This window comes from Scyliorhinus torazame, chromosome 27, assembly GCF_047496885.1.
Source record: "Scyliorhinus torazame isolate Kashiwa2021f chromosome 27, sScyTor2.1, whole genome shotgun sequence".
Lineage (NCBI taxonomy): Eukaryota > Metazoa > Chordata > Chondrichthyes > Carcharhiniformes > Scyliorhinidae > Scyliorhinus > Scyliorhinus torazame.
In genome coordinates, this window is record NC_092733.1 from 1,787,723 (window position 1) to 1,803,313 (window position 15,591).

Below are 15,591 nucleotides of genomic sequence, written 5' to 3' on the forward strand. Positions count from 1 at the left end.
ACTCGCCAACACGAAGGACATTCAAATGGTCATTGAATAGACATATGGACAATAAGGGAATAGTGGTTTCACAGGTCGGCGCAACATCGAGGGCCGAAGGGCCTGTACTGCACTGTTATGTTCTATGTTCTATGTACCTACGGAAGCACAGAGTCATTGCCCTTGGTGGCTCACTCGCCTTTGGTACAGGCCTCCACAACCGATGAGCCCGATCCAGTTCATATCGGGAGGGATCCTCCCCCTCCCCCAATAGTCTTGCCAGCATCGTGGCAAAATATTCAGTCGGCTTCGGTCCTTCAACTCTTTCGGGCAGCCCCACAATCCTCAAATTCTGTCGCCTGGATCTGTTTTCCAGGTCTTCCATTTTTCCTCGCAGATCCTTGTTAGTGTCCATCACCTTCCGCATCTCCTTCCCCATCGAGGCAAGTTGATCACCGTGCTGCAATAACGTCTCCTCCACTTCCTTCAGCGCCTCCCCTTGCTCTCGCACCTCCGCCACCGCGCTCACCACCTCCGTCCTCACCGGGGAAACCGCCTCCTCCACCAACACACTCAAAACCTCCCTCATCTCCTTCCTCACCGTCTCCATGCATTTTGCAAACTGCCTTTCGAATTCCGCAGCCATCACCTTAGTTATTTCTTCAGCCGTAAGCAATGCGGCCTCCCCGGTGCTCCAGCCTCCATTTTCTTTACTGACCCCGCGGTGACCTTTCCACTCCCCGACGGACTTTCAGCCGCTTTTTTCACGGCCGTTTTTTTGCTGGTCTTCGACATTCCCCTCCTCTGTGCTGTCTCCCGACTTTTACTGCCTTCGCTGGCCCTAGGACCGGGCGTTAACCCCCGACAATGCCGTTCCCGAATGGGAGCCCTCCAACGCGCGGCTGCCTCCCGCCCGCCGTCACAAGAAGCCGATAGTGACGTTTAAGGGACATCTTGACAAATACATGAATAGGATGGGAATAGAGGGATACGGACCCCGGAAGTGTAGAAGATTTTAGTTTAGTCGGGCAGCATGGTCGGCTGGTCGGCTCAGGCTTGGAGGGCCGAAGGGCCTGTTCCTGTGCTGTACTTTTCTTTGTTCTTTGGTACTGAATAGTGATGCAGTACTGGCCATTGCTGCTCCTTATGCTCTTATGGCTCTCGCCCACCAGCTGGAGAGCCGGTGAGAGTTCCCATCACCTCCTTCACTGCATTAAGTCAATCAGGCACATCAGTGGGCAGCTGTGGGCACAGTTCCCAGAGACCCTGTCCCCCCACAGAGAGACCCCCCAACAGCTCCCACCGAGACACCCCATCCCCCACAGCTCCCCGAGACCACATCCCCACAGCTCCCCGAGACCCCGTCCCCCACCGCTCCCCACCGAGAGACCCCATCCCCTACAGCTTCCACGGAGAGACCCCCCACAGCTCCCACCGAGAGACCCAGTCCCCCAGAGAGACCCCCCACAGCTCCCACCGAGACACCCCATCCCCCACAGCTCCCACCGAGAGACCCCGACCCCCACAGCTCCCACCGAGACCCCACCCCCCAGCTCCCACCGAGACACCCCATCCCCCACAGCTCCCACCGAGAGACCCCGACCCCCACAGCTCCCACCGAGACCCCACCCCCCAGCTCCCACCGAGACCCCACCCCCCAGCTCCCACTGAGAGACCATCCCCCACAGCTCCCACCGAGAGACCATCCCCCACAGCTCCCACAGAGAGACCATCCCCCACAGCTCCCCACCGAGACCATCCCCCGATTTCCCCACCGAGAGACCACCCACAGCGAGACCACTCCCCAAAACCAAACGTGTGCTTCTCGGAGTTCCCGTGTGTTGACGACCCTGCCTCTCACTGGTTTAATATCGGTGGCGGCAGGACGGGGCTCTTGGGTGGGCAGTAACTGCCCATTTAAGCAACTCAATTGGCATCAGGACAGGAAGGCCACCCACAATCTCACCCATACCGGACTTAAGCGGGGCAGGGGTGTGAAGGGGGCGCGCTCCCCACCTAGCAACCTCCTCCCCAACTTAATACATCCTCACGTCGTGGGTGGGGAGGCAGGAGATTCAGCCCATCCTGTCTGTCCCCATTCAACAGCATTTCTTGGTGAAGCATGTGAATCAGGAGCTAATGTTTCCCCTCCCTGGTATAAACCTTACTCATGTTCACACCCAACACTCATTGCAACACAAAGTAATCCATTGTGCATGAGGAGCTTCAGGATGTTTGCAAGAGACACAAGGTGCTGAATAAATATGGTTTGCAACACTTGCGTAACAATGGCAGTCACACTCGGGCTCTGAAGCTTCAGTCACCAGCACGATTTCAGAGGATTCCATGCATCGACAAAGTTAGTGTCACACCTCCTATTTTCTAAGCAAGTAAAACACAATTAAAACAATCTGGGTACAGGCGCTCAGCATTTATCACAGCTCGGGGCGAAAGGAGGCAAACATCAGCCAAGGGAAGCTTCGGGTCCTTGCGATGACATTAATTGGTTAATCTTGGAGCTGATGCCTCCCTCACAGCACAATCCATCCCCCAGCACAGTTTCAGTACTGATCTACCACACACATACTTCCAGCAATTGTACTTAAACCGGAGATTCCAACGGGCCCCCAGAAAAATACAAGTCAGAGTTGGGCCTCGGCAAGTCTTACTTTTTCCAGCGACAAGTTTCTCTTTGAATTTTAAAAGGGCAATCTGTCTGGTAATTAGTTTCCACCCACACCTGATATTTAAGTTACATATAGTTCACTCTCGCGGATTACCATTTCAGGGCTTTATCATTTGAAACCCAGCCTGTCTGCCCCACACTGATTAACATTCCAATCGCGACTTCACCTCTACAGATGCCAGATCCTGGGAGAGTACTCCATGACAGTGAATACTATTGCAGGCCTGTCTGTTTAACTGCAGTCCTCACACAGGCTCCGGGGCACACAAAGCAAGCACACAGCACCCATGAACGCACAACAGGCACCGAGAACAATGAACCATTACCATGTTTCCCATAAAAATTATCATCCGTGCTCATGGTCTCCAACTTGGCAAGTTGTCCACACGATGCGCGGCTGTGTTGTACGCTGCAGTGTTCAGTACAACACCCGTCCCTGCAGCCTGCTGCGAAACAGGCTGCTCTGCTCAATTCCAACCGGTTTAACTGGAAACTCAGCAAATCAAAGGAGCAGCTGCAAAAAAATAGGAGACAAATCCCAAGGATGCAAGGTCCTCCGGTCTTTCCCTCTACCTGATCCCGACTTTAAATCATCTTAAAAACTGGGGTGTGCTCATTATACATTTCTGGATATATCTGGAGGGACAGGTTGATGCACGATCAGTTACACTCAAGACAAAGTGATTTCATAACTGAAGGCTTTAATCGACTAGAACTTGTTCCCCAGCAGCTTCGGTACAGAAAGTGAAGGCTGCTGGGATGGCACCGTTTCTTATACTCCGCCTGTCAGGGCGGAGCTACGTATCAACAGCCAATGGTAAACTCCTCGGTTTAACCAATGGTCATCAGCCTCTTAGGTACCACAATACCTGATAATACCACATTCACCCCCTGTTAAAAAAGAGTCCAGCGGGGGTGGTGGCCAGTGGTAACAGTCACCTTTAACATGGTATGATCAGATATGGAGGTACCGTGATACCTCCTTACAGGGCAGTCGAGAATATTTATAAAGTGTTCGTTCACGGTTAAAGTCACAGCAAGGCAATCAGTCGATCGGATGGCCTGGTCGTCCTTCTGGATCGTCTGGGCTTCGGTGGTGATTCTGGTGGGGGTCCAGGTGGTTGTGACTCCGGAAGCGTGGATTCGGCCTCCCTGGCAGCTTCGTCACCCCTAGGCGGCGCTGTTGGGGCAAACGGTTCACACCGGGGGGGGGCCTGTAGGGGGCGTCAGTGGGTGGGCGGGACTAGGCAGGAACGGCGTGAGTACTGACCCTCCAGTGAGGTGCTGTGGGGGGGGGGGGGGGGGGGGGGGGGGGGGTAATGGTTCGGGTGCACGTGGGGTTCCGGCGGGCGCCAGGTCTCGTAGGGAGACCGTATCTTGCCGGCCGTCAGTGAACGCCACGTAGGCGTACTGGGGCTTAGCGTGCAGCAGGTGGACCCTCTCGACCAACGGGTCCGACTTGTGCGCCTGCACGTGCTTCCGAAGCAGGATGGGTCCGGGTGTCGCTAGCCAGGTTGGGAGCGAGGTCCCGGAGGTGGACTGCCTGGGGAAAACAAGGAGACGTTCATGAGGTGTCCGATTGGTAGTTGTACAGAGCAGCGACCGGGTGGCATGGAGGGCCACCGGGAGGACTTCTTGCCAGCGGGAGACTGGGAGATTCCTGGACCGTAGGGCCAGTAGAACAGTCTTCCAGACCGTTCCGTTCTCCATCTCCACCTGTCCGTTTCCCTGGGGGCTGTAACTGGTTGTCCTGCTTGAGGCGATGCCCCTGCTGAGCAGGAATTGACGCAGTTCGTCGCTCATAAAGGAGGACCCCCTATCACTGTGTATGTACGCGGGGAAACCGAACAGTGTAAAGATACCCTGGAGGGCCTTGATGACGGTGGTTGCGGTCATGTCGAGGTAGGGGATGGCGAATGGGAACCAGGAGTACTCGTCAATCATGTTCAGGAAATACGTGTTGCGGTCGGTGGAGGGGAGGGGGCCTTTGAAATCCATGCTGAGGCGTTCAAAGGGACGGGAAGCCTTTATCAGGTGCGCCCTCTCTGGCCGGTAGAAGTGCAGTTTGCACTCGGCGCAGATTTGGCAGTCCCTGGTGACTGTCCTGACCTCCTCGAAGGAGTAGGGTAGATTGCGGGTCTTGATGAAGTGGAAGAAACGAGTGACCCCCGGGTGGCAGAGGTCCTCGTGGAGGGCTCGGAGGCGGTCCACTTGTGCAGTGGCACAAGTGCCGCGGGACAGGGCATCAGGATGCTCGTTTAGCTTCCCGGGATGGTACAAGATCTCGTAGTTGTAGGTGGAGAGTTCTATCTTCCACCGCAAGATCTTGTCGTTTTTAATCTTGCCCCGCTGTGCATTATCGAACATGAAAGCAACCGACCGTTGGTCCGTGAGGAGAGTGAATCTCCTGCCGGCCAGGTAATGCCTCCAATGTCTCACAGCTTCAAACTATGGCTTGTGCCTCTTTTTCGACCGAGGAATGGCGAATTTCGGAAGCATGGAGGGTACGGGAGAAGAAGACCACGGGCCTGCCCGCTTGGTTGAGGGTGGCCACCAGAGCTACGTCGGACGCATCGCTCTCGATCTGGAAGGGGAGGGACTCGTCGATGGCACGCATCGTGGCTTTTGCGATGTCCGCTTTGATGCGGCTGAAAGCCTCCGTCGACAAGGGAAAGGTTTTGGACTGGATCAGGGGTCGGGCTTTGACTGCATAGTTAGGGACCCACTGGGCGTAGTAACTGAAAAACCCGAGGCAGCGCTTCAGGGCCTTGGGGCAGTGAGGGAGGGGAAACTCCATAAGGGGGCGCATGCGCTCAGGGTCGGGGCCTATAACTCCATTTCGCACTACGTAGCCTAGAATGGCTAGACGGTCGGTGCTAAATATGCATTTATCCTTATTGTACGTTAAGTTAAGGATTTTCGCGGTCTGGAGAAATTTGCAGAGGTTGGTGTCGTGATCTTGCTGGTCATGGCCGCAGATAGTGACGTTATCCAGATACGGGAACGTTGCACGTAAGCCGTACCGGTCAACCATTCGGTCCATCTCTCGCTGGAAGACCGAGTCCCCATTAGTGACACCAAAGGGAACTCTTAAAAATTGATAGAGCCGCCCATCTGCTTCGAAGGCAGTGTACTTGCGGTCACTATTACAGAGGGGTAGCTGGTAGGCGGACTTGAGATCCACCGTGGAGAAGACCTTGTATTGCACGATCCGGTTTACCAGGTCGGCTATACGGGGGAGAGGGTATGCGTCCAGCTGCGTAAACCTGTTGATGGTCTGACTGTAGTCAATGACCATCCTATGTTTCTCCCCGGTCTTCACCACCACTACTTGAGCTCTCCAGGGACTGTTGCTCGCTTCGATGACCACTTCCCTCAGCAGCCTTTGGGCCTCAGACCTGATGAAGGTCCGGTCCTGGGCACTGTACCGTCTGCTCCTGGTGGCGACGGGTTTGCAATCCGGGGTGAGGTTCGCAAACAGGGAAGGCAGGTCAACCTTAAGGGTCGCGAGGCCGCAGACAGTAAGGGGAGGTATAGGGCCGCCAAATTTAAAGGTCAGGCTTTGCAAGTTACATTGGAAGTCCAGCCCCAGGAGGGTAGCCGCGCAGAGTTGCGGCAGGACATAAAGGCGGAAATTGTTGAATCTCCTGCCTTGGACAGTGAGGTTTGCTAGGCAGAACCCCTTTATCTCCACCGAGTGTGACCCGGAGGCCAGGGAGATCCTTTGATTTACAGGGTGGGTTACAGCCGCTGCGGGGTGCCACGCAGCCCAGGGTGCCGCCGCGCGTTCGGGCGCATAGGACTGCGCGTTTTGAGACTACGTCCATGGACCCTGCCAGGGCCCGTGCCTCTCTAAGTCCCAGGGTGTCCTTTTCTAGGAGTCTTTGGCGGGTCTGTGAGGAGCTCATACCTGCTACGAAGGCATCCCTGATTAAAAGTTCCGTGTGCTCGCTCCCCGAAACTTGCAGGCAGCCACAGTTTCGGCCCAGCACCAGTAGCGCCCGGTAGAAATCCTCCAACGATTCCCTGGGTCTTTGCCGTCTAGTTGCAAGCAGGTGACGTGCGTAGACCTGATTTACAGGGCGGATATAATGTCCTTTTAACAGTTCGATCGCGGCATCATAGTCCTCCGCCTCCTCGATAAGGGTGTAGATCCCAGGGCTGACCCTTGAGCGCAGGAGATACATTTTCTGTCCTTCTGAGGGGGTGTCTCCGGCCGTCTCAAGGTAGCCTTTAAAGCACGCCAGCCAGTGTTTAAATATTGCAGCCGAGTTCTCCGTGTGGGAGCGGAGTTGTAGGCACTCCAGTTTGATTCAGAGATCCATCCTTCCAGCTTAAGTCTAGTCGATTAAATTGATGCACGATCAATTACACTCAAGATGAAGTGATTTCATAACTAAAGGCTTTAAATCGACTAGAACTTGTTCCCCAGCAGCTTCGGTACAGAAAGTGAAGGCTGCTGGGACGGCACCGGTTCTTATACTCCGCCTGTCAGGGCGGAGCTACGTATCAACAGCCAATGGTAAACTCCTCGGTTTAACCAATGGTCATCAGCCTCTTAGGTACCGCAATACCTGAAATTTCTTCAGCCAGAGAGTGGTGGGTCTGTGGAATTCATTGCCACAGAGGGCGGTGGAGGCCGGGACGTTGAGTGTCTTCAAGACAGAAGTTGATAAATTCTTGATTTCTCAAGGAATTAAGGGCTATGGAGAGAGAGCGGGTAAATGGAGTTGAAATCAGCCATGATTGAATGGCTGAGTGGACTCGATGGGCCGAATAGCCTTACTTCCGCTCCTATGTCTTATGGTCTTAATACCACACAGGTGAATAAAAGGGGAATATGTCTCCCAGGTTCTTGTTCGTCTTCCAGTGCCTTCCCATTCTCATCCCAAGTTCTTTTTCAAGTGAGTAAGTAGGATTATTACGGGATTTGTGTGGGCAAACAGGACCCTGCGTGCTAAGAGACTGTTTTGGAGCGCAGTCGGGGGGGATTTGTTCATTGATGGGACTTTTGCTAGTCTGAGGGCGCTGGAGGAGAAATTTGGGCTACCCCCGGGGAATACCTTTAGATACATGCAGGTTCGGGCGTTCATGAAAAAGCAGGTGGGGGAATTTCCGCTGCTGCCTGCCCGGAGGATACAGGACAGGGTGGTCTCGGGCGTGTTGGTAGGGATCGGCAAGATATCAGGAGGCGGAGGAGGCCTCGGTGGAGAAGCTGAAGGACAAGTGGGAGGAGGAGCTGGGTGAGGAGCTGGATGAGGGCCTGTGGGCTGACGCCCTGGGCAGGGTCAATTCCTCCTCATCTTGCGCCAGGGTGAGCCTGATTCAGTTTAAGGTGGTGCACCGGGCGCATATGACAGGGGCGAGAATGTGCAAGTTCTTTGGGGTGGAGGACGGGTGTGTGAGGTGCTCAGGGAGCCCAGCAAACCATGCCCATATGTTCTGGGCATGCCCGGCACTTCCAGGATTTTGGAAAGGCTTCGCAAAGGCTATGTCCAAGGTCTTGGATACTCGGGTAAACCGAGCTGGGGGATAGCGATATTTGGGGTATCAGACGATCCGGGAGTGCAGGAGTTGAAAGAAGCCAGAGTTCTGGCCTTTGCCTCCTTGGTAGCCTGGAGAAGGCTCTTGTTAATGTGGAGGGACGGGAAACCCCCAAGCGTAAAGGTTTGGGTCAGTGACATGGCGGGATTTCTCAGGTTGGAGAGGATAAAGTTTGCCTTGCGAGGGTCCTTCCAGGCGGTGGCAACCGTTCCTTGACTTTCTCGCAGAACGTTAGGTGGAGGTCAGCAGCAGCAGCAAACCGGGGGTCGGGGGGGGGGGGGAGATGTCGTTTGTAAAGGGCAGATACCCCAGCTTGGTTTGTTAAATAGTTACGTTGTTTTCTGTTTTATTGCTATGCTTTCGTTTCGTTGTTTTTCTTTTTGTAGTGGTTTGTAAAAATTATTGAAAAATTTTGAATAAACACAAATTTTTTTTTAAAAGGGGGGAATAAGGAGAAAGCAAAAACTGATTGTCAAGTTTGCAATTGGGACAATGCACCAAATGAGGAACATGGTTCAGTTTACCAAACCATGTTCACATGCGGCCTCAATTAGCCGTAACAAATGGGAGAGGTTCAAAGTTGCTTCTTCTCGGACTGTCCCTGGAGAACGTGGATGATTTGCTTCCACTGCAGTTTGATGGGTTCCGAGATGGCTGGGAAGTCACGCTGGCACAGTGGTTAGCACTGCTGCCTCACAGGGTCCCAGGTTCAATCTGACCTCAGGTGACTGTCTGTGCGGAGTCTGCGCATCCTCCCAGTGTCTGCGTGGGTTTCCTCCGGGTGCTCCGGTTTCCTCCCACAGTCCAAAGCTGTGCAGGTTAGGTGGATTGGCCGTGATCAATTTCCCCTCAGTGTCCAAAAGGTTAGGTGGGGTTACTGGGTAGGGTGGAGATGTGGGCTTAAGTCGGGTGCCCTTTCCAATGGCCACTGCAGACATGATGGGCCAAATGGCCTCTTTCTGCACTGTAAATTCTATGTTTATGTGTCATTTGCAGACTCTGTCACATATGGGACAGGTAGTGATTGAAGGGTGGGGTAGATGGGTTGTTTGGAGTTTGGAGCACTCCCTCCAATGCCTCGACTTCACCTCTATGTTCCCAACAAAGTCTCTCTTTGTAAAAACAAAGCAGGTGGGGAAACCTCACCCGGTCAGGCAGCATCTGTGGAGAGAAGCAGAGTTGTAGGCCGGATTTCTCCAGTCGGTATGGTGGCAGCGCACCCCTGCGTGTGGATTCCCTGGCGACTATGTGATTCTCCGGCCTCCCAACCATGTGTTTCCCAGTGGCGGGAGACAGCGTGCTGTTCACTGGCAGCAGGATTACGTTATGAAATTTCAAGAAGGAATTAGATATAGCTCTTGGGGCTAAAGGGATCAAGAGATGGGGAGGGGGGGATGCGGCATCAGGATATTGAACTTGATGACCAGCCATGATCGTACTGAATGGCGGAGCAGGCTCGAAGGGCCGAATGACCTCCTCCTGCTCCTATTTAAAAAAATATATATCTTATTACAAACATGTATCAAGGCTGATGGACTTGAGGTTGTTTTCGTTGGAGAGAAGAAGGTTAAGAGGAGACTTAATAGAGGCATACAAAATGATCAGGGGGTTAGATAGGGTGGACAGCGAGAGCCTTCTCCCGCGGATGCAAATGGCTGGCACGAGGAGACATAGCTTTAAACTGAGGGGTAATAGATATAGGACAGAGGTCAGAGGTAGGTTCTTTACGCAAAGAGTGGTGAGGCCGTGGAATGCCCTACCTGCTACAGTAGTGAACTCGCCAACATTGAGGGCATTTAAAAGTTTATTGGATAAACATATGAATGATAATGGCATAGTGTAGGTTAGATGGCTTTTGTTTCGGTGCAACATCGAGGGCCGAAGGGCCTGTACTGCGCTGTATCGTTCTATGTTCTAAAGCAGGTTGCAGCAAATACACACCCCCGGAAAACATTTCCCAACAATCAACTCTACAGTCTGTATTGATTTGTCCCCTTTATCACCCTCTACCCCCACCCCCCAGCGACGAACAGCTCCTCAAACACAGTCACAAACATCCCCACCTTTTTTCAAACCCCACTGCTGAACCCCTTAACTCGTACTTTATCTTCTCTAATCGCAGGAAGTCGCACAGGTCGCCCAACCAGGCTGCTACCCCCGGTGGCGATGCCGACCGCCACTCCAGCAAAATTTGTCACCGTGCAATCAGAGAGACGAAGGCCACGACATCGGCCTTCCTCCTCTCCATGAGCTCCAGCTTCTCTGAAACCCCAAATATCGCCACCAAAGGGTCTGGGTCCCCCTCCTCCTCCACTATCCTGGCTATGACCACGAACACTCCCGCCCAGAATCTTCACACTTTTTCGCAACACCAAAACATGTGCGCATGATTGGCTGGCCCCCGCCCACACCTCTCACACTCATCTGCTACCCCCTGAAAGAACCCGCTCATTCTCGTCCAAGTCATATGTACCCTGTGCACCATCTTGAACTGTTTCAGGCTCATCCTTGCACATGAGGTGGTCCCGTTTACCCTTCACAGTGCCTCACTCCATACTCCCCAATTGAACTCCATTCCCAACTCCGCTTCCCATTTCTCCTTGATCTTCACCACCCGCTCACCTCCCTGCCCCCCCAGCCACTTATATAGATCACCAATTCTTCCCTCCCCTTCCACATCCGGAAGCAGCAGTCGCTCCAGCAGGGTGTATCCCGACAACCTAGGGAACCCCCTCCAGACCTTTCACGCAAAGCCCCTAACGTGTAGATACCTGAACTCACTACCCCTCGGCTGCTCTACCCTCTCCCTTAGCTCCTCCAGACTGGTGAACTCTTCCTCCAAATACAAATCCCTCACCTTGACCAGCCCCACTTCCCTCCACCTCATGTATACACTATCCCTCCCCCCCCCCCCCCCCCCCACCCCCCCGGCTCAAACCCATGATTCTCGCACAGCAGCGTTAGCACCGACATCCCTTCCACCCTAAAATGCCTCCTCAGCTGATTCCATATCTTCACCGTGGACTGCACCACTGGGCTCCCTGAATACCTACTCGGAGCCATTGGCAACGCTGCCGTCACCATAGCCCTCAAACTAGACCCCTTAATAGGTTCCTCCTCCAGCCTAACCCATTCTACCCCTTCTGAGCCCGAAAGATAAACCTCGGCAGAACATTTATTTTCACCACTTGGACCCTCCCCGCCAATGTTACGTGCAGTGTATCCCACCTCCTAAGATCCTCCCTGGCCTCCTTGCTTCTACTTCCTATGTAAAAACAGCACTTGGCTAGCGTCTGCATTCTGGCTTTCTCTATGTTGGCTGTTAACCGATTTCTGGTCCCTGATGACCATAGTAAGTAATAAACCCCTCCAAAATCCGACAAACAATTTTGTCCATAGCCAAAACCAACAGCCACCTACAAATTAACTATGGATATAATAATACAACAATCTCTGATATTGTCAGATTGGTGGAAGAGTGAATGGGGAAGGAAAAACAAATTAGGGAATTGTATCTTGACTATCCGTTGCAGTTCAGTTGCCACACTGTCTAATCCTGTTATACACTTTCACAAGTTCCTTCCAGCAGCATTGGACCATAACTGCAGCTGTACAGTTATAAATAGGGATTGCAAAAACTGCTGCCCGCCACTGTAACTTATTTTGAAATCCAAATTTCCCCCAACGACCCACTGACACCCCCACCCCCACACACACACACCCACACACTCAAACCCTCCACCAGGGGCGCACAGTAGCAGCCGTGTGTACCATCTACAGGATGCACTGCAGAAACTCACTAAGGTTCCTTCATCAGCACCTTCCAAACCCAGAACCACTACCATCTACCCCCCCAACCCCCTCCCCCTCCAAAGTCACTCACCATCCTGACTTGGAAATATATCGCCGTTCCTTCACTGTCGCTGGGGCAACATCCTGGAACTCCCTCCCTAACAGCACAGTGGGTGTACGAACATCTCAAGGACTGCAGAGGTTCAAGACGGCAGCTCACCCCCACCTTCTGAAGGACAACTAGGGATGGGCAATAAATGCTGGGCCTGACCAGCGACACCCACATCCCATTTGATTTTTTTTTTTTTTTTTTTTTTAAGTACAGCAACCTTATGGCCTTCAATGCCAAGTCTAACTTGATACCTGTGGAGCAAAGCATTCAACACATTTAGGTTGGAAATGGCTAACAGTGATTGAAATTAAAATTAGAAACTGCGAATTTGCAGTCTTTATCTGAAAGTTTGAACGGACTCTACTATAACTATAAGGCTTTGGACACACTGACCAACCAACACACAACACATCCCAAAGATGTCATGGGCACTCCCAAAATGTTCTCCGTTCTACCCGAATAACTTTGAGCCCATCGATACCAGAAACCCCCAACCCGTCAAAGGCAAGAGCAATTGGTCAATAATCTACCCTTTCAATAGGTCACAACCTACACCCTGTCCTGCCAGGTCACAACCTACACCCTGTCCTGCCAGGTCACAACCTACACCCTGTCCTGCCAGGTCACAACCTACACCTGTCCTGCCAGGTCACAACCTACACCCTGTCCTGCCAGGTCACAACCTACACCCTTCCTGCCTTCCCAGGAAAAGGAACAAACAGCCAATATTCCCATTACTAATCACTCTCCAACGACAACTGCTATACAGTCCAACAACGTAAATTCAAGTCAGATCAGTTCAGACTTGCCCAAGCCGACTCATTATAAAATATTCTGACAACAATGTACAGACATGCATGTAAACAACAGTCATTAGGGAAGGTGATCGAGGCACTGTCACTTGTGGAATGGTAGCTCAGTGTAGGTGGAGCCTGCAGCCGCTGGCAAAGAGAGCAGCAGGAAGGCAGCGTGGATAACAGCTCAATAACACAATGTCTGACAGTAGTGAGCATTTAACGTGGCTATGATCTCAGTACAACAGAAGAAGTGCAGTTTTAAACACTCCTATCAGCTGTTTGATAGATTGCGCAGACTGTGAAAAATGACTTGGAACGATTTCAGCAGCTAAATAAAGGAATGGGGTAACACATTCATCAACAGGTCCTTCCTTACTCACTAAATTTGTTGACAACGCTTTAAGTCTAATTACAAGATACATTCGGGGACCAGTCATGCAGTCATACATAATATGCACAAGATCAAACTGAAGTAGATCAGCTCTCTTCTCTCTCCAGCAATTTCTGCATCAGTAATTTAAAAACAGATTCAGCAGCCAGGCTTCCAGGCACCTAACTGGTGACCGTCAGTGTGGGTAACTGGAGACCAGCTGGAAAATCCCAGTTAGCCTCCTTTAGTTGAACTCAGTATGTCCCATATGGAGCCAGATGGACTGCATGTTCCAAGGTGTACCGCCCTGGCTGGTCAATTGTGCCTCCGCCAAAATGGCCGGGAGGTGGGTTGGAGCCGGGCAACCTGGAGGGGACTGAAAATCCAACCCGGGTGCTGGGCATGTACCTTATATAGCTGGTAATCTGAGCAGTAACTCAGTACTGACCTTCAATGTTGAATCGTGGGTAATCTGAGAAACCATTCAGTACTGCCCTTCGATGTTAAGGGACAATTACCTTATTCATTGATCCTCCATTTTTATCTGTTTAATGGAATCAGCGAATTTACAGTGCAGAAGGAGGCCATTCGGCCCATCACGTCTGCACCAGCCCTTGGTAAGAGCACCCTACACAAGCTCACACCTCCATCCTGTCCCCATAACCCAACCCCACCCCCATATCCAAGTAACCCCACCCCACCTTTTTGGACATTAAGGCCAATTTTAGCATGGCCAATCCACCTAACCTGAACATCTTTGGGCTGCAGGAGGAAACCGGAGAACCCGGAGGAAACCCACGCAGACACAGGGAGAACGTGCAGACTCCGCACAGACAGTGACCCACTATCAAGAAGGACAAGTGCAGCAATGTCTTAAAAGCACCAAACCCTGGCAGCACGGTGGCGCAGTGGTTAGCACTGCTGCCTCACAGCGCTGAGGGCCCGGGTTCAATCCCTGGGTCACTGTCCGTGTGGAGTTTGCACATTCTCCCCATGTCTGCGTGGATTTCGCCCCCACAACCCAAAGATGTGCAGGATAGGTGGATTGGCCACGCTAAATTGCCCCTTAATTGGCAAAAATGAATTGGGTACTCTAAATTTATTTTAAAAAGCACCAAACCCTGACTTGGACATATACTGTGATCCCAAAATCATTGCAGAGTCAGAGGTCTGGAAAATCCCCATCAGTACAGGCTTCACCCCCTGGGCTGCTGCGGTTCGGGGGAGATGACCCCCTGGGCTGCTGCGGTTCGGGGATGTTGACCCCCTGGGCTGCTGCGGTTCGGGGGAGATGGCCCCCTGGGCTGCTGCGGTTCGGGGGAGATGGCCCCCTGGGCTGCTGCGGTTCGGGGGAGATGGCCCCCTGGGCTGCTGCGGTTCGGGGGAGATGACCCCCTGGACTGCTGCGGTTCGGGGGAGATGACCCCCTGGGCTGCTGCGGTTCGGGGGAGATAGCCCCCTGGGCTGCTGCGGTTCGGGGGAGATGACCCCCTGGGCTGCTGCGGTTCGGGGGAGATGACCCCCCTGGGCTGCTGCGGTTCGGGGGAGATGACCCCCCTGGGCTGCTGCGGTTCGGGGGAAGATGGCCCCCTGGGCTGCTGCGGTTCGGGGGAGACGGCCCCCTGGGCTGCTGCGGTTCGGGGGAGACGACCCCCTGGGCTGCTGCGGTTCGGGGGAGACGACCCCCTGGGCTGCTGCGGTTCGGGGGAGACGGCCCCCTGGGCTGCTGCGGTTCGGGGGAGACGGCCCCCTGGGCTGCTGCGGTTCGGGGGAGACGGCCCCCTGGGCTGCTGCGGTTCGGGGGAGATGACCCCCTGGGCTGCTGCGGTTCGGGGATGTTGACCCCCTGGGCTGCTGCGGTTCGGGGGAGATGGCCCCCTGGGCTGCTGCGGTTCGGGGGAGATGGCCCCCTGGGCTGCTGCGGTTCGGGGGAGATGGCCCCCTGGGCTGCTGCGGTTCGGGGGAGATGACCCCCTGGACTGCTGCGGTTCGGGGGAGATGACCCCCTGGGCTGCTGCGGTTCGGGGGAGATAGCCCCCTGGGCTGCTGCGGTTCGGGGGAGATGACCCCCTGGGCTGCTGCGGTTCGGGGGAGATGACCCCCCTGGGCTGCTGCGGTTCGGGGGAGATGACCCCCCTGGGCTGCTGCGGTTCGGGGGAAGATGGCCCCCTGGGCTGCTGCGGTTCGGGGGAGACGGCCCCCTGGGCTGCTGCGGTTCGGGGGAGACGACCCCCTGGGCTGCTGCGGTTCGGGGGAGACGACCCCCTGGGCTGCTGCGGTTCGGGGGAGACGGCCCCCTGGGCTGCTGCGG

The 15,591-nt window shown here is 53.9% G+C and overlaps 1 protein-coding gene across 1 annotated transcript in view; it reads right to left on the reverse strand.

Annotated features, from left to right (window-relative positions):
• The window catches only part of slc44a2 (solute carrier family 44 member 2 (CTL2 blood group)), a 143,583-nt gene extending 140,174 nt beyond the window's left edge, over positions 1-3,409 (reverse strand). Inside the window, exon 1 of the mRNA XM_072490763.1 lies at positions 2,992-3,409. Coding sequence (XP_072346864.1) covers positions 2,992-3,025 — 34 coding nt within the window. The 5' untranslated portion in view covers positions 3,026-3,409. The remainder of the gene's footprint in view (positions 1-2,991) is intronic.
• Positions 3,410-15,591: the final 12,182 nt, after the last annotated feature.